The following is a 19911-nucleotide window of genomic DNA, read 5'->3' as shown; positions in this document are numbered from 1 at the left end:
GTGTCCCAAGCAGTTTCCTACCAAGAACCCACATGTGGATTGACTTCAGATTCACTTCCTCTGAGCTTCAGCACCAGGGTAGCAGTTTGAAAGGCACCAGTAGCATCCGGGGAGGAACTGGAGGACAGCTTTCTCCTAGAAAAGAGGCAGGTAGAGGCCATTGTCCCTTTTATGAGGCCTTTCCCCACAGAGCCATAGAGCTGGCAATCGAGTGCCATATGAGACACCATCAACCTGGTTAACACTATTTGCCCCCACCCTGGAGATCCCCTGAGATTTTATCCCACCCGACTTATGAGCCAATTCAAACTGTTAACTGTGTGACTTTTCCATATGAATGTCTTGTCTAGGCTCATGCTTCACAACTCCCTAAATCCTATCAAGCAAGCAACAGCTGCCTCAGAAAGCCCCCACCAGGATACCTCTTGCTAAGTGGCCCCAAGCCCAGCACACGTAGCAGCCATCTCATAATGCTTTATAACTCATGCAGGGTGGCCCTGAGCAGAGCACAGGTGGGGGCTGACCTTGGCCGGCACCACCCAGGAAACACCAGAGCCTGTGCACCCAGTGGGCAGCTATAGACCACACCACCCTGCCCCTGCATAGCTCATCTTTCATTGGAGGGCAGAGGGTGGTAGTCAGTGGTCATAGTCAATCCTTGCAGCTGACTGGCTTGGGTAAATCCCTTCCATTTGGGTAAATCTACCAACAGCAATCAAGGCTCAGCTACAAGGGGAAGTTGTGCTCAGCCCAAACAAAGGATGCACCGTATCAGCCTGGGTGATAAGGGAGGCTGTGCCACTGGATCCCACAGGACACCTGCTACATTAGGGCCACACTACCAAGAAAGGGAGTTGTAGCAGCTCTACAAATGGAGATGAGCAGTCTTACCAAATGCAGAGTTCATATTGTATAAAATTAGTGAAAAGTTTTTCACCAATTTGAGCTCTTTGGAAATGTCATATGAATTTTAGAAATATTGATCACTGTCTCTTTATTTTATACAATAGGGCTCGTAGGAAAAAAGGATCTGCTAGAAGATTTGGTCTACAGAAACTTTGGGAATGGTGCTTAGGACTTGTACAAATGAGTTCATTACCATGGAGAGTTGTAATTGGCCGTTTAGGAAGGATTGGTCATGGAGAATTAAAAGGTAAAATTGTGCTTTTGTTATTTAATACTTAAATTTCTGTTTTATGTTAATTCATAACACTGTTCAGACCACATCTAGTAGGTAAACTGAAAAAATGCATAAGTTATAAAATCTTTTTCTGTTACTGATTTTTATTTTTAAAGAGGAAACATAGAAGCCCTGGCTAATGTAGCTCAGGGGATTGAGCTACACGATCACAGTTCGATTCCCAGTCAAGGCATATGCCTGGGTTGCAGGCCAGTTCCCAGCAGGGGATTCACAAGAGGCAACTACACATTGATGTTTCTCTCCCGCTCTCCTTCCCTTCCCCTCCCCTCTAAAGATAAATAAAAAATATATTTTTAAAAAAAGAGGAAACACAGATGTGTAGGCCAAATGGGTTAATTCAAATTTCAAAAGTACATTTTTACAATATTACAACTTTAATATCAGTGTTATTATTAGTATTCCTTTTTCTCATTTTTCATTTTTCCTTTTTTGCTTATTACTCAACTCATCCTCTGTTTAGCAGATACTAATTGATATAGATGTACATTAAAGAAAGCTAGGGAGATAAAGAATGTTAGTATCACCAATTGGCACTTTTGGCTTAATGATGACACTAATTTTACTCTTTTTTTAAGATTGTATTTATTTATCTTTAGAGGGGAAGGGAAGGAGAGAGGAAGAGAAATATCAATGTATGGTTGCCTCTTGTGCATCCCCTGCTGGGAACTGGCCTGCAACCCAGGCATATGCCCTGACTGGGAATCAAACCACGGTTGTTTGGTTCGCAGTCCTGTGCTCAAACCACTGAGCTACACCAGCCAGTGCAATGATTGACACTAACTTTAAAACCATTTTGTTTTAACTTCGGTTCTATAGGGTGTTAATAATTATGTTTCTTTGTTTTGTTTTTGTTTTTTTTTGCTGTTGATACCCACAGATTGGAGCTATTTGCTGAGTCGTCGAAACTTGCAGTCTCTAAGCAAAAGACTCAAAGACATGTGTAGAATGTGTGGTATATCTGCTGCAGACTCTCCCAGCATTCTCAGTGCTTGCTTGGTAGCAATGGAACCCCAAGGCTCTTTTGTTATTATGCCAGGTTAGCTATTTTAATTCTTCAGCACTTAAGTTTCTAAATATTATATAAAATTGATTCTTCATTTTTTAAAAGAAAAATACCTTTCATTTTGTTTTCAGATTCGGTGTCAACTGGTTCTGTATTTGGAAGAAGCACCACTCTAAACATGCAGACGTCTCAGCTAAATACCCCACAGGATACATCATGTACTCATATACTTGTGTTCCCTACTTCTGCTTCTGTGCAAGTAGCTTCAGCTACTTATACCACTGAAAATTTGGATTTAGCTTTCAATCCCAACAATGGTAGGTGAATTATTTAAAGGTTTACATATATAAAATAGGTCTTGATGACTGTGGCTGATTGTGGGCTGATTAATCCCTCCCAAAACATATCCAGGTCTTGTGAATGTCCCTGAAACCTGTGAATGTTTCCTTAAATGGCAAAAACAAAAATCCCTGCAGATGTGATTAAATTAAAGATCTTGAGATGGACAGATTATCCAGTGTCATGCGGTTCAGTCCTAAATGCAAGACATGTATCTTTATAAGAGGGAAGTTTGACTATACATAAAAGAGAAGGCCAAATGATGAAAACAGAGGGAAGCAAAGTCAAGAAAACAATACTCACACTGCTACCTTTGAAGATGGAGGAAGGGGCCATAAGCCAAGGAATATAATTCTAGGTGCTAGAAAGACAAGGAAACATTATCCTTGGAATCCTCTAGAAGGTGCATAGCCCTGTTGGTTTCTTGATTTTGGCCTGGTGACCAGCACTTTGATTTCGGCCCAACAAAACTGATTTTGGACTTCTGGACCCTAAAACAGTAAAAGAATAAATGTGAAATGTTTTAAGTAAATAGGTTTATGATAATTTATTAGAGCAGCAACAGGAAGCTAATATAATAATTATTTTATCTTATTGATATCAAAACCGGTACTGTGAATTACCTCATAAACATTTACTTATTTTAAAAGACAATGTGCCCTGGCTGGTATGGCTCAGTGGATTGAGTATATTAATCATGGAACAGTCTTATTTTAAATATATTTTCTTTCGAGCATACTGTGTTTGCTTTGTCCTAGTTTCCTAATGCTGCTGTAAGAAGTTACTACATGATTAGTGGCTTAAAATAACACACTTACTGTCTTGCAGTTCTGGATGTCAGAAGTCTTACTGGGCTAAAGTCAAAGAGTGCAGGGTTGCTTCTTTCTGGAGGCTCCAAGGGACAGTCTGTTTCCTTGCCTTTGCCAACTGTAGAGACCACTTCCATCTCTTGCTTGTGGCCTGTTTTTCCATCTTCAACACCAGCATTATAGTATTGGCACATCTTTTTCACTGACTCTAAACCTACTGCTTCCCTCTTATGAGGGCCCCTGTGATTACATTGGCCCACCTGGATAAGCCAGAATTATCTCCCCCTTTCAAGATCCTTAGCTCGATCATATCTGCAAAGTTTTTTGTGGTAACAAAGATCCCTGGGATTAGGCCATAGACAGTCATTGTAGGGGTTAGGGAGCATTATTCAGATTCCACATGCTTATTTATGCATAATTGTGTTTTATGCATAGTTATTTATATGGCTCCTGGCACAGTACTTGGCACATAGTAGGCATTCCGTAGATGTTGGTTAAGTTAATTTTAATTCTCTCCTATAAATAACCATGAGGTGAAAAATGGGATATATTTAATATTTTTTTCTTTATCCTATAGCAGATGGAATGGGTCTCTTTGATTTGTTAGACACAGCAGATGATCTTGACCCTGATATCATTAATATTCTTCCTGCATCTCCAACGGGGTCTCCTGTACATTCTCCAGGATCTCATTACCCCCATGGAGGTGATGCTGGCAAGGTAACCCCCTTATAAAAGTTCAGTTTATGTAAATGTCATTCATTAACTTAGTAAGGAATTGATCTATGAAACAGAGCATTGTTTTTCTTTTGGAAATCAGCAGATAGTTAACAGTGCATTCATACATTTCTGCCTTTTGACATGACTACTTTGAATTATACTTTAAGAGGGATTCTGTGGCTCTGCTTTCCCTGACATCCTCTGTACTACTTTGCATTAATCCTTCTTTTGTGTTTTTCCTGCCACTTCACCATAGCTTCTACTCAGGTCTAGGATTGGGTTATCTGAGCATCAGTATGTGGCTCTAAGAGTTATCATTCATGTCAGGGCAGTGATAAGGAACATAATAGAAATACTAATTTTCTCATAAGAACAGAAAAAACACTGACCATCCTGTCCCCTAGCCCCTTTTTATTTTTAGCAGTTATGGAAGCAGGCTATTTTCTTTTTCTGTTTGAACTTGAAACTAATTGGTCTTCATTTGAATAACATCTTTATTTGAGTAAAATTATATATAGCGGTTATTTGACTATTTTAGTATGTATATGTTTAGAACCTGGCTTTTTAAAATAAGGAAGAGTCTATGTTCATTCTTACCTTGCATGCTTTTCTTCTTTTTTTAACTGAAAAGAAATGAGATTATTGGGAAAAATATGAGGAAAAGCACCGATAATTTCACTACTTTAATAAGACCATTTTTACTTTTAGTAAATTACCTTCCAAATGTATTTATATTGTAGCTTTCAGTAAGTATAATCAGCTTTTTGAGTTTTTTAATTGTTTTTTGCACTGCATTGTTTTTTTAGTATAAATTGTTGTATCATTCCCAGAATGTTGGACATTCAAGTTATTTTATTTTTTTCTATTATAGGTAATGTTGCAATGAACATTTTCATGCATTTTCCTTTTTATCTGTTTCCTTAAAGTACTAAAAAATACATTGATTAATTCAAAGTATTTTTCATTGATTATGAACATCATTTAATAATTGTCCCTTTATGTTGTCATAATGCTTTCCAAAACATTAATTGCATTTTATAGGTAGTGCTAGATGAACAAAGCTAAATTTTACTGCACCTTTTGGATGGGGGTGTCAGGTTATCAGGAATTAGTTTAGGGCAAGGGTGTCAAACTCACTTTCACCAGGGGCCACATCAGCCTTGCAGTTGCCTTCAAAGGGCTGATTGTGATTTTAGGACTGTATAAATGTAACTGTTCCTTAACTATGGGCAGGGAGCTCTGTGCTGCCGCCGGGTAGAGACAAGGTGCCGTCCCTCCCTAAAACAATGTGGAGGGCCAGATTCGGCCTGCAGACCTGTGTTCACCACCTGTGGTTTAGGGAGTTTTAGGAAATAACGTAGAAATTTCATTGAACCTTTTGTATTTTTCAGTCAGCTACAAAGATTTACACACACAGAATATGGGCTTGGCGTAGTAATACAAACTTATTAAATAGTTGGCATTTCATTTCCTTATGCAACTGTTAAAATAAAACTCACTCTTTTAATGCTATTACTAATTACACTATTCTTACTAAGTACAGAGAATTTAAAAAAAATATCCTTCAGTCTTTTTAAAGATTGAAGTGATATTATTATGAGACTGGTTTCCATAAACCATTCTGTATTTATACTGAGTGTCTAGATATATCATATGAACTAACACACTTTTAATTTTGTCTTTTTAAGGGTCAAGGTACTGATCGGCTACTTTCAACAGAGTCTCATGATGAAGTAACCAATATTCTTCAGCAACCATTGGCCCTTGGTTACTTTGTATCAACTGCCAAAGCGGGTCCATTACCTGACTGGTTCTGGTCAGCATGTCCTCAAGCACAATATCAGTGTCCCCTTTTTCTTAAGGTATTGCCATTTCTATGCCAGTTCCTAAATAATGCTAATTAATGGCTTATATAGTACAAAATACAGAAGTGGCTTTTTGAAACCTTGTAGCTTTTGTCTAAGGTCTTAAATGCATCACTACATATGACTGTCTACACAATATCACTAAGAGAATTATCTAATTAAGAAACAACTCTGATTTTTAAATTTTATTAAGTTGAACTTTTAAATCTTGAACTTCTGGAAACCTTGCTTATATTGTTTTTAACTGTACATCTGAAATTTATAGTTGGAAGAAACCTTGTATTATTATTATTTTTTAAGATTTTAGTTACTTATTTTTAGGGAGGGGAAGGGAAGGAGAAAGAAAGGGAGAGAAACATCAGTGTGTGGTTGCCTCTTGCACAACCCCCCATTGGTGACCTGGCCCACAACCCAAGATATATGCCCTGACTGGGAATTGAACCAGTGACCCTTTGGTTTGCAGGCCAGTGCTCAGTCCACTGAGCCACACCAGCCAGGGCCCTTGTATTACCATATTTTTCAGGCTTTAAGACTCACCCCCTAAATTTGGGAGGAAAGCGGGGTACGTCTTACAGTCCAAATGTAGCTTGCCTGGCTTACTGTGGGGGTGCCCGGTGGTGGAGCAAAGTCACAGGAGGCAGGACCAGGGTCACCTCTGTATTTTCCTCTTAAATTGCGGGGGCAGGGGGTGTCCTATAGTTTAAAAAATATGGTACTTTTAATCTAACCGCTTCATTTTCTGGATGAGTACATTAGAGTACAGAAAAACTTACTTGCCTAAAATCATAACTTGGTCATAGACTCAAAATTAAAAACTGGATCTTTTAGTGATTACTTTCTTAATTCATACTATACTCCTATGTTCTGGGGGGGATTAAAAGATTCATAGTCTTTGTAAGAATACTTGATATTTAAATCCATTCACCACTGAGTAAATCCATTTACCACTTCTCAGGAAAGCTTTCTAAGCATTGTATGAATTATTGTGTTACAACTATTGAGTGGTATTCAAGTAATGAAATTCTGAGACCCATAGTGACTTATTTTATCAGAACAAACTCAGTAGCAAGTGATATAACGAGGTTGAGATAAGTCATAAAATGGTAAAATGAGATATGAAAACCCTATCCACAATTTATATTAACAAAACAGTAGTTGCAGCTATTATTTCAAAATAACATATTCAGACCTGATTCACATATTCTTACATAAAACCACCAAAATTTGAATTTTTTATTCCATAAATCATGCTAATTTAACTCCTTGCTAACTGATTTTTGTTTGTAGAATAGAAGTTGGATAGTATGCTTTAGTTTTAATGGGTACATGAACCAATTGGGTTGTTGCTCTCTTCTAAGCTTATTAAATCCTGATATCCTTGGCACACATACTATTGGGTCAATGTTATTTGAGTTGAATTAAGTAGTGAACTTCTGTAGTACATTCCTAAAGAATACAATAGGTGTTTACCTGAATTGACTATTAATGAGATAATATATTTAGAGAGTGTCAGTTGGATTAATAATTAGTTTTATCTTATGATTTCCTTTCCAGTATATGTGCAGTGGTCTATGTAGATGTCATTACAAGAACTTGTACCCCAGGGGGTTTCTGCAGAATAGTATTCTTGGAGTTAGTATAAAACAAATGCTTCTTTGGTCCTTTGGGAGTGCTCTACATGCTTTCTGCCCCCTTTCATTGTTACAGCGCACGATGAACATTAAATGTTCTGGAAAATAGCAGCAGATAACATTGTTTACCTACCATTTCCTAAATTTACTTTAATACACAAAAGAGGATTGCGTAATACCTGCTAATACTTCATAACCTTAATGTTTCACGAAACATTTTTTAAGAAAATAGCAGTTTACAAAATGTCTTAGGGACTATCTGGATTTTTTTCTACTCTGTACCTATTTGCAGGGAGGATAGTGTAACCTGGGCATTCACCCTCAGATACAGCTTAACAAGATTAGGACTTCTATTGTGAATTACCTAGTAAGACATATCGTATCTTTAGGACTATAAAAAGATGCACTGGATTATAAGACACATCTAGGTTTTAGAGGAAAATAGGAAAAACATTTTTAAGCAAAAAAATGTAGTAAAATATTTAATAACCTGTGACCCTGCTTCACTACTGCCCCCCCCCCCCCCGCAGTGAGTCAGGTAGGTTACATTCGGACTATAAGATGCACCCCCCATTTCCTCCCAAATCGGGGGGGTGCATCTTATATTTTGGAAGATACTGTGACTTACCACAATTTGTTCCCCATTTGTTTTCATATCATTTTATTTCTATGCCACAGGGAGTAAAATCACCTTGTATGTTTCTCTTTGCTTGGAAAAATAATGGGCTGTTACCTTGATCATCTTTTTATCATAGATTCTAGAGCACTGGTGCTAATTACTTTAATTTGTAGTGATCTGTCATATGAGACTTTTGCTTATAACTCAAATCAGGAGTTTATGTACGGTTTGGAACATATATATCTTTGGTTATATTTTTAATATACAACTGAAGAATTTGTACATATAATACATTTGTGGAGAAGAGAGCACCTGTAAATATCAAATATGACAGGACCTTTTACAGTATATAGAACGAGATCTGCCAAATATTTCTGCAGTCAGTACATCTTGTTAAAACTTTTTAACACTATTATATATATTGACTTAAAAAAGGATTCACTTTTTAAAGTTGAAATGTGAAGAATGCCATATTCATTTATTTTATTCTTTGCTATACGTAAGTGGATGTGTCAGTGGTTGCTCCATTCTGAAACTGAGTGGCAGAAGAAGGCATCTGTGCACTATATTATTTAGAGTGCTCACAATTTTACCAAAGATAGTTTTGCTTAAGATTTATAGCTTTATACACAGTGCCAGGGAAACAGAAAATGAACACATTTGACTGATTAATTAGAGATTCATTTTCCTGCAGGGCACACTTTAAAGCGAGGTGGGCTTTTGTTTCAAATAGCCTAGGGACCCATAGCAGCTGTGCAGCATTTTCAATTGTTGCTATCAGGGAACCCAAGAGAACCACCTGGTTTCTAAGAGTATTTCCTGAAAATACATTTGTTGGATTTTTAAAATATTTCTTTGCCCTTGCCTTGCCTGTTCTAACTCTGTCTTCCTATAGTTTTAATTTTATTTATTTATTTTTTAAAGATTTTAGAAAATTTATTTTTAGATGGGAAGGGAGGGTGAAAGAGGAGAGAAACATCAACATGTGGTTGCCTCTTGTGCACCACCTACTGGGGACCTGACCCACAACACAGGCATGTGCCCTGACTGGGAACCAAATCAGTGACCCCCTTTGGTTTGCAGGCGGGTGCTCAATCCATTGAGCCACACCAGCCAGGGCAAATCTTCCTATAGTTTTTAAGTAAGTTAGGTTAAGCAAGTGGGGGGGAAGGTTTATAACTTTGTAAGTAAAATATTTTTGTATGCTTACCCCTGTTCACTTCATTCAGTGCAACATCTAGATATATCTGTATAGGCTTAAGCTCTGTGTAACCTAGAAACAGACTGTACTCAGGTTTATCAGTTTAGTGCCTCCTTAAACGTTTATATTACACTTAGAAAATAATTGAAAATTCTTCTTTTAAACACTATCATGTGGTCTCAAAAACAATAAAAGCTGAAGAAAAGTAAGTTTCAGTATATTACACACCTAAAAATTACTTCTGTACTGAATTAAACAAGAACAACAAGCATTTTTGCAGGGGCTCCCATTCCTTACATAGGTCTAAATGTATTTCATCAAGAAAGAGACCTTGGTTTTTTCATTTGGCTGATATCCTGTTACTTTTTTAGGCCTCTTTGCACCTCCACGTGCCTTCAGTGCAATCTGACGAGCTGCTTCACAGTAAACACTCCCACCCACTTGACTCAAATCAGACTTCAGATGTCCTCAGGTACAGCTCTCTTTACCATTGATGGCTTCCATTGTAACTGTGAATGAATATAGTGTTGATCTTTACATATTTTTCCTCACTTTTGGCAGTTGACAGTTGTACACCCTTACGTCTTTAGATGAATTATATCATTCAGGATGAGTGCTTTGTTTTTCTAACACATGGAATCTACTTTTGAGAAAAATTGTTATGAAGATTAATTATCTTTAATCTCCCCCAGGATTCACTATTCCATACTTTCTACCTTTTCTTTTTTAAGTGACTTCAACTCTTAGATGACTTAATTGGAAACTAATTCCAAAATCTACAGTATAAAAACAGTTTATTTGCTTTTCAGGTTTGTTTTGGAACAGTACAATGCACTCTCCTGGCTGACCTGTGACCCTGCAATCCAGGACAGACGCTCGTGTCTCCCAATTCATTTTGTGGTGCTGAATCAGTTATATAACTTTATCATGAATATGCTGTGATCTTCATTTGATGGAACTGTACAAGAAAAGAGCAAGGAAAAAAGACATTTCGCTGCAAGATTAAGTTACAATTATCTTCTCAGTGAAAGTCATTTGTGATGGGGTCTAATTCTTATTACTTCAACAAATATTGTTCAGACTTGGGGGGGGCGGCTATAACCCTGCTATTTTTCATTGACTATACTGAACTCTTTAGAATGATGACTGATCATACAAAACGTATTATAACATTTTCGTAGCAAAATTAACCTTTTTTTTCCAGTCACAGTATTTGTGAAAAGTAATGAGCCATAGTACCCAGTCATGTTAAATGAATATTAAAAGCATGGAGAGGAACTGAGGAACAATGAATTTCAACATACGGCTTCAGAACATCAAGATGTTCTTGTATTGGAGTATAGTATCTAGTATTCAAAATGCCTGCTTCTCTTATTTATTGTAAGTTTTTAAATGTATAAATTGTCTTATATTTCTTAACCTCTTTTATAAAAACTTTCCTAGAAGGTTTATACTGCCTTCTTGCTTTAAAGCAATTGGTCTAAAATATATGTAATCGTCTTAATTAAAAAGTTGCAGTAGGGTTGCTTTTAGAGTATTATTTTTTTGTAAGGGGGTGGGACAGTAAATTTGTATTGTCTCAATGTACAGTTCAATGGGAATAGACGGGGAATAATGTCCATGCCATTGCGTGTGGAGGATTTACAGCTAAGCTGTAGTTGCAGAGTACATGTACAGTAATGAAGTTCACTGTGTTTATAAATGGAAAAGGTACCAGGTCTTACAGCATTTTATATATCACACCTTTACCGAATAACATGATGGCAATATACAAGTGATATTGTTAAGTGGTTTAACTTAGAATAAAATGAGAATTCTTCAGTTACATTTTGTACTATGGTTTAGGGCTATGACTAATATTTCAGGCCATTTCCAGTGAAAAAACTTAGTTTTACAAGAAAAACATTTGCTACTGAATGCGTAAACTAATTTTGGTGTTTAATGTTACATGCTTAAATTTTTTTCAGTTTTAACAGTGGCACATCTAGGCATGGGAGTATTATTAATTATGAAAATATTTTCAGGATCTGCTATAAGGTTGAAATTTAGCCCAGCTCTAGGCATTTTACAAATTATTTTAAGAGCAGTCACTCTTGATTGTTTGACTTTTTTTTTAAATTAAAGATTGGGAATGTGTGCGAGAGTTTGCATAAGTATGGGTGTGTGTGTGCGATCAGACTGTGGTGTAAATAGATTCTCAGTGAATTCTGGTATTCAGACTCTTTCGCTAGTTAGAAACCATTTTCTAAACTTAACCTGTTTGTTCCCCTTTTCCTTTTTATTTATTTAATTGTCTTGGTTTGGAGATGACAGTCCCAAACACCAGAGTCTGTACTTTCTGTAACACAGCTCAGATGAAGGCAGGACATATGCCAAGGAGGCTCTCACCTCCCTAAAGAAGGGACTTGAATTGTTAGGGACTTTAATTCACCCCTTCCTCACATACAGCTTTCCCCCTTCTCGTTTGCACATGCCAAGATGACTGCTTTTATGCAGGCGTTACCCCTTGAAAGATCCTTTCTACAGTGCTGCTCACCAGAGTGTCCAAGTCAGCCTCCTGCCTGTGTTGCTGACTTGAATTCACAGTCGTCGAGTCTACCTTTTTTTCTTGGAAACAGTCAAGCAAAATCCCGAATTCGTAAGTTCACTAATTCTCTATAAGAATAAAGTCAACTGTATTTACAAAACAGTAATTCAGTATGTTTTATTTTTTACTGAAATGTTTTGTAAATACTATGTCTAGCTTAAATACCACTTTCTTATGAACAGTATAACTGCTTCAAATTGTGTATTAAAACATTAACAAATCTTTTTTTTTCTATAAAGAAAACAATTGGTGACAAAGATTTTTCAATCATTTCTTCAAAATTATAATGTGATCCCAATGGTCAGCATATTTTGAAATTAAAATGTAAAGATCACATCTCTGCGTTCATTTTTAAATTATGCTAACACACTACAGATTATGTTGGCATGTTTTGTTTTATACTTTAAAAAACTTGTCTGAGATTTGAAGGAAAAGACACTTATTTGGAATTTCTATTAAAAGCATATTATCCCTTTTTATATACTTAGCACAATAGTGACTTTTAAAAATAAAAGCTATGATCTCAGTTGTTTAAAATCACTAGCCTTTAGTAACCACACCTCAGTTTGAAAATAAAATTTTTAAAAATTATTCCCTGACAGTTTCTTTTATATGGAGCCATAAGGAAGGAACCCAGTATATAATTTCTTTTTATCTGGGCATCAGGGAGTAAATAACAGGATTAACTGATACGGTTTTTTTTCTTCCTTTCATATATAAGTTCACACTCAAATAGAAACATATTAAATAGCCATTAAAAACAGGTCAGGAGACTGAGTTCAGGAAAAAAAAAAGCCTTTTATGCAGGATGATGGATCTGACTTACTAATGTACTGTCACAGACAAGTGTGGGTAGTTTTGTTTTCTTTTGTTTAAATGGGTAAGTGAAATAATATGCTTTATACCAGTTGATCACCAACACCTTGACTTCTTTGTTACAGTGCTAATATCTGTTTTTTGTGCAGTTATCCATTACAAAGCAGGGTGGAAGCTCCGCATTTTGGCATCTAAAAAGATTACTTATATAATGTCTGCTTCCAGCCAGTGAGAAACATCTAGCCATACCTTTCTTATGCAAGCCATTCTGTTATCAGGACTGTGAATTAACACTGTATGAATAAATTTCTGTACACCTTATTGTTTGGCCAGAAGGCCACCAAGTGTACTTATATGTAATACTTAAATTTTAAAGTAGTTGTAATTTTTAATCTTTCTAAACTTTTCTTAAACCACTAAAATTAAGCTCTTACTACTTAGTCAACTATCCTCAGCTGTATTCGTAATCAATTGTCAGTATGGCACAGATTACTGTATTAAAATATTTTCCTTTTGTCTTCATATTTACCTTCTGAGGTAATATTTTTAACTTAATGTGTTACTACAAAGATTTCCAGATCTTTAATCAAGCACTATGTTAATACTGTAATATCAAAATACTATGTTGCATTATTTAAAATGTTCAAATTGAATACATTAAAAGGAAGTTTTTAAATGCTGTTGCATCATATAATTTGCCTCTCACCCACTATGGCATTGCCTATCAGTCTATTAATACATTTAATGTGCATGAGTGAGGTTTTGGTCTGGGTTTCCTCTTAAGATTTTCGTTTGTCTAAATTAAGGAAAAACGTTCTTGACATACATTTATTGCCCCATCCCCGCCCCCCAAATCAGCTGGAAATCTTAACCTTTTGGTTTTTTTTTCTTGGTGTTCTAATGGGCCCAGAACTGTGGTTTAAATTTATATATATATGTGTGTGTGTGTGTGTTTTTTCTCTTTTGTGGAGTATTAATTTAAAAACTGGATTTGGGACCTAAAATACTCCTCAGGTTGATGTATTCATAAAGTTTTAAAATAGCTTTAGTTTTCAAAGTAAACTGGATTTGTGGACCTTACAGTTACTGAACTTAAACTACAAATTGTAACGTCATTACTGGACATGTGTTGGCATCAACTCTCAGAATAGCTTGGTCACTTTATGAAGGGGTGTTTTAAAGTTGTTTAGCAGTGACACTTAATATGGTCCAATTGCTTTTTTTTTTTAACGTGACAAAAAAAGAATAAGGAACAAACACTATTGCTGCCGAATGCCATAACACTGAGTTGTACAAATTGTGATTGAGGAAATGAAAAGGTTTATACTTTTTAAAAAAAACAAAAAAAAACAAAACTTCAAATGGAATAAATTATTCATGAAGCCTTCATTGTGGTGTCTCATTCTGTTGAAGTATTTCCATGTTAAGTTTGTATAAAAATTAGTACCAGTGTTATTTTTGTGTCATTTATAAGCAGAAAGGGGCAAACTAAAAACTGATCGATGGACTTTTAACACTCTGTCTGAAGTGTTTTTTTTTTTAAATATTTTATTTATTTTTAGAGAGAGGGGAAGGGAAGGAGAAAGAGTGGGAGAGAAACATCAGTGTGTGGCTGCCTCTCATGTGTCCCCTACTGGGGATCTGGCCTGCAACCCAGGCATGTGCCCTGACTGGGAATCAAACCAGTGACCCTTTGCTTCACAGGCCCGTGCTCAATCCACTGAGCCACACCAGCCAGGGCTGAAATGTTTTATTTGTTAAAAATATTTTAATCATATAGTAATGTATAATGTTAGGAAAATTGTATATGCACATACATACTAATTCCTTTTAGACTGCTCAATTTGCTATTAGTGTGCTAGTCTAATATTTAAAGCATAGCTTTGTTCTATATTTTTGATCACATAAATGTTTTTGAAACATAGAAGTATTGTTCAGATATGAACAATCAATTAAAAATAGCTCTGTCCACTTGCATAAGCAGCCACTTTAAATATTTTTGTTCAACTTAAACTAAGGACAAACTCCAAAACTGTGGTCATTTTAAAATAGTCTTTGCCAGCAGAATTTTTAAAATGATCCTTTAAAAGGATGTGTATGTGCCCTGGCTGAGTTGCTCAATTAGTTGGAATGTCATCCCGTCCACCCAAAAGTTTGTGGGTTCAATTCCCTGTCAGGACACATATGTAGGTTACAGGTTCGATCCCCTGTCAGGGCGTTTACAGGAGGCAACCGATTGATGTTTCTCTCTCTTTAACATCAGTAAACATATCCTTGGGTGAGGATTTTTTTAAAATGTGTATGCTGGAACTTCTGTCTTAAATTATTTTCTGTTTCCCAGTTTACCTCTATTTTTTTCTTTTTTTTACTATAGTCTTATGTATGACTAAAAATAACTATGCAGATCAAGCTTTTTTTGTATTCACTTGTACAACTACATACGATCTTTATTTACTATTTGTAGTTATCAGTATTGAAAACCAGGCTCTGAAAAATCCTACCGAGTAGCAAAGAGTGTTTTTTCTGTAGTAGCTGAACCAAATGTCTGTCTGTATTATACATAAGATGTTGATACTCTTTAAGAATTAAAGTTGCTTAGAGATAGATACATTTCCTACACTAAGCAAATAACGTTTGTACATTATGACCCATTCTGCTACATTCTGGCAAAATCCAAGACTTGAAAGCTCAAAATATTAATTCCTTCCTGTAATTTTTAAAAACAAAATTTCCTGTCAGATTTCTCCTTATGCTTTTAAGAACTGCAGATTGAGAGGTAAAACTATGAAATGTGGTGAACATTTTGAAATGTTCTAGGAGGAATTACATGGTAACTATCTTGACTTCTTGATACCAATATCATATTATACAAATACATACATAGATGTGTGTATTTGTTAATTAACTTGATGAGGTGACTTGAAATAGTACCAGCTTATTATTCAACGTATATAAATTTAACACATTTCTAAAATCAAAATTACAATATGTCATCACAATTTTTTAATGATTTTATCAAAATAACACCCGAGACAGAACTGTTACAATTTGAATTGTTAAAAAGTAGTTGGAGTATATGTTAGTCATTGTACATTTTTAAGAAATCTAGAGGCAGAACGTCCACTTCAATCTACAGGATAGTTAGAAATGCAGTTGAACTATATATACCCAAACCATTTGGGGTAAATAACCTCTGAAATATTACAGTTTCTAGAGAAGGACTGGCATGTAGTAGGAACCCTTATCTCTTAGGCATGTTAAGTGAAATGTACAGGCTTTGCTTAACAAGGTATTAAAGGTATCTTGCTCTTTAATTAGTTCGAGACAGTTTCTCACATCCCCAAGAACGTGTGATTAAGGAAGATTAAGAATGTAGAAGTCCAAAGGGCACACTGAATTATTTGCAGGTTTCCATAAAAAGAAAAACAGAGAAAGGAAGAGAAATTGGCTTATGGTAAAAGAGAAATTTAATTGTTTTGAATGTATTCCTGAGTCATTTATTCTGTTATTCTCTAGTTTTCAATATCTCTCTGTTTATACTCTAAGAGAGTTATCAATCCTGGACTGGAAACTGAAGAACTCTTATTCACAGTCTGCAGCTATAACTAGAAAGTGTTTCAGACTGATAGAAACTCGTATTTGGGGGTGGTTTTATATTTTTTTCCAGACCAACCAACAGAACTGTGTCAAGAATGACCTTTTGTGAAGTTGAAAGGTTGATGTTTTAACAACTTCCTTATTTTGCCACTACCTACCACAGAGGGAAAAAAAATCTTAACTGATACATTTAAATAATCCCCAAACTATGTAGTATTTTACAGGCTTGCATTCAGAATGCAGCTCTTGGTTCTGTTCTTTTTTTTTCCTGAGTAAATCTGTACTTTTGATCAACAATCTTAAAAAAAACCCACCTAGATCTTAATAGTGTTCCTTAATAGTGTCACTGTGAATAGCACTACCATCAGTTGTACAAACCACAAACTTCTTGTAAATAGTCATCAAAAACTGTCTTGTATACTATCAGTATGTTCATTTCTACCTTTCCTGGCCTGACCTTAGTCTAAATTAGCATTATCCAATGCTATAAAGGTATTAGATAAAAACTATCTCGGCGGGCCACTGCAACATACTAATTTAGTCTCTACTTTAGTGTGTTGAGAGCTTAAAACTCTTCATGGCTGCTGCTTGCTCTAAAGATGCAGGCCAAGTCTTACATGACCTGCTCCCTGCCTACTTCACAAGCCTCAGCATGGGCCTCTTAGCCTCTTAGGCCTTGAGTTGTTTGGAAGTCCGGTGGTTATTCTTGCCTGGAGGCTTCCCCCAAACTTCATGTAAACCCTTGCTTCAGATTAGGTCTCCTTCCTAATGAGCTTTGCGAGCCTCAAAGGAAATTGCAAAAGCCATTTTGAAATTTGTAAAGTACATATTGTAAGGAATGATTGCTAACATACCTATGTACTCTAGAAGAGTCACATCCAAAATGAACTAAGGTTTGCAAGAGAAAAAAATGCTTATGGCAACAACAGGGATTTTTCTGGCAACAGCAAAGGTAAATAAAGAGTAGAGTATTTAGTACTTAAACTTTATCTCCCTTCTGTCCCAACCTACCCCCAATAAAAAGAATTAAGCTGGAAGCGTCTTCAAGATCTAAAATATGCATATGATGCATTTAAAATCTGAGATAGCTGATTTAAAGTCTCCAAATCCAAATGAATTACATTCTGGGTGCCGAAAGAACTTGTAGGTAAGATTTCAGAAATGCTGGGGGAAAACTGAAAGGTCCTAGAGAAATGGAAATGTATAACTTTCCCAGTTTTATAGTTTTAAAACTAGGTCCTAGAAACTGCTAACAAAATTACTTGACCTAATGAACAAAAGCATTAGACATCAGCATAGTTTCAGTAAAGCACTATTTGTTTGGTAAACTAATTCAATTATCTCCCCTACACTGGTTATGAGATACAAAACTTTTGACATTAAGCCCTCTGTCTACCAAGAAACGTGCTTGGATAAACATAATTAGTTCAATCAGCCCTCTAAAGTGATAAATGACAATGCAGTGCTTATACAAGAGAAAATGGCTGAAATCAATCTCATTACAGTTTATTTTGACAGCACTGATGAACTGATTGTAGAAGTACATACTCAGTTTATTTAATAAGATTTTATGGCATTCTTATGCTTAAATCATTAATTCAACAAACCAATATTAAGTGCTATATGGCACTAAGGGCAAAGAAATAGTTCCTTGCGTTCCAGGTGAGCACATACTTTCTGGTGGGAGAGACAGTCAAGTTCTAATAATTGTAGTGTGATGTGTCAAGTACTATAATGGAAGGAAAGCTAAGGGTGGCTTGGGAGCATCAAAGAGGGAGGGGTTACTTGAATCTAATGAAGAGACAGGGGAAGATTTCTTAGCAAGGGACCACTTCTACCTAAAGGATACATACATAGGAGTTACTACATAAGGAAGGAGAATGAAAGATGTTCCAGACAGAAGGAATGGTGGGGAGAAGACCCATGAACACCAGGAAGGAACTGGGAAGTAAACAGCTGAAAATAAATAAGGTGGAGGCACCATGGTGGGGTTTGGTCAGAGTCCAGACTGGAGAGTTAGATGTCAGACCATGGAAAACTGTCTTTTGATGTTACCTTGAGGGTCTACAGCCATACCACCCTGAATGCACCCCATCTTGTCTGATGTTAACCTTGAGGAAAGTCAACACTACCCCCAAGCAGGGAAGTAGTTTAGTAGTTGGGGTGATTTATATTCTATCTATCATCTATCTATCTATCTATCTATCTATCTATCTATTATTGGATTTATTGGGTTGACATTGGTTAATGAAATAGTTGGGTTAATAATTGGTTAAAAATCATAACCCAAAGGCTTGATTGGTGGAGGCTGTGTCAACCTGGAGGGATGTCTCTAATGTTATACTGTAGATCCTTGGCTGGACCCTATCCCCTTCAACATTAATCCACAAAATCAGTGAAGATATGATCTGTATAATCAAAAAGAAGCCAGTGTGAAAGAGGAGTCCAAAACATCTCAACAGGCTGAAACAGTGGAATAAATCTTATGAGCTAAAAGGCACACTACAGAGGATAATTACTTGTAAAGTGTTATGTTGAGTAAATTGGAGCTCAGTGTCTCCGAGAAATGAAATTCTGTGACTCTGTTTCCAAAGAACATTCATCCTCCTTTAAGTACCTAGGTTTTCTAATTTTTTGAAGTTCATTTACTCAGCAATAATCTACATACAAGCACCTAGTATTCCTGAAACATAGTAGGTAACGTCTTTTTCTTTTATTTTCCACAGTCTGATTTAAAATTAAAGTAGAAAAGAGTAAATCAAAGCAAGCCAGTCTGAGAAGAAAGCTTACCTCTCTAGGAAGGTGTCTTCTCTTTCTTCCTCAAGTATAGGGACTACATACACTGCATGTTTAATCAGATCTAAGACACCAGCAACCATAAGACATCACTACTTTACACTAAAAATAAAAAATGCTGCCAAGTACAATTTAGCACTATTGATTTTAAGGCATCCCAATTTTAGAGATGTTAAAATGTGAAAAAAGTCACCACAGAATCTATGAGATATATCTTTTAGTGAAGAGAAATGGTAATGAGCTTCAGTGCTACACTGGTCTTAAAAAATATTTTCTTAAAAATTTTATAATCGGGGGTGGGCTGGGATGGGGGTAAAAGGCAGAAAACTATACTTGAACAACAATTTAAATAAAAAATTTTATAATCACAAAAGGGTAAACCATAAATATATGCTCCACTGATAATCAAAGGTTTCGTGGTTTATAGGCAACTAAATGGGTTCATTTGTAGCATTATTTACCATTCTATAAGTTCCTGAATCTGCCTAATTAAATATGTGAGCTTCAGTTTTTCTAAATTGATTGTAGTATAGTAAGATAATTGGACTCAGAGGAAGCAGCTCTAAAACTCAAAAGTTCATGAGTTAAGTTTTTTTTTTTTTTTTTTTTTACCAGGGTGTCTGCATTTCCATATAATTGTCAAAATGATTTCATTGGCAAACACAACATAGCTTTGAAAAGACTTGCTGACTAGGTGGATATGAGAAGAGGCTGGAGTCTAGGATGA

At 35.9% G+C, this 19911-nt stretch overlaps 1 protein-coding gene across 1 annotated transcript in view; it reads left to right on the top strand.

Moving 5' to 3' along the window:
* MED13 (mediator complex subunit 13) overlaps positions 1–14180 on the top strand; it is a 100203-nt gene extending 86023 nt beyond the window's left edge. Inside the window, exons 24-30 of the mRNA XM_037163736.2 lie at positions 1011–1153; positions 2079–2237; positions 2336–2521; positions 3930–4072; positions 5761–5934; positions 9760–9860; positions 10198–14180. Coding sequence (XP_037019631.2) covers positions 1011–1153; positions 2079–2237; positions 2336–2521; positions 3930–4072; positions 5761–5934; positions 9760–9860; positions 10198–10330 — 1039 coding nt within the window. The 3' untranslated portion in view covers positions 10331–14180. The remainder of the gene's footprint in view (positions 1–1010; positions 1154–2078; positions 2238–2335; positions 2522–3929; positions 4073–5760; positions 5935–9759; positions 9861–10197) is intronic.
* Positions 14181–19911: the final 5731 nt, after the last annotated feature.

Source organism: Artibeus jamaicensis, unplaced genomic scaffold, assembly GCF_021234435.1.
Source record: "Artibeus jamaicensis isolate MK-2021 breed Jamaican fruit bat unplaced genomic scaffold, CSHL_Jam_final contig_1998, whole genome shotgun sequence".
Taxonomy (NCBI): Eukaryota; Metazoa; Chordata; class Mammalia; order Chiroptera; family Phyllostomidae; genus Artibeus; species Artibeus jamaicensis.
Note: the sequence above shows the minus strand (reverse complement) of the source record. Positions and strands in the feature narration are given on the sequence as shown.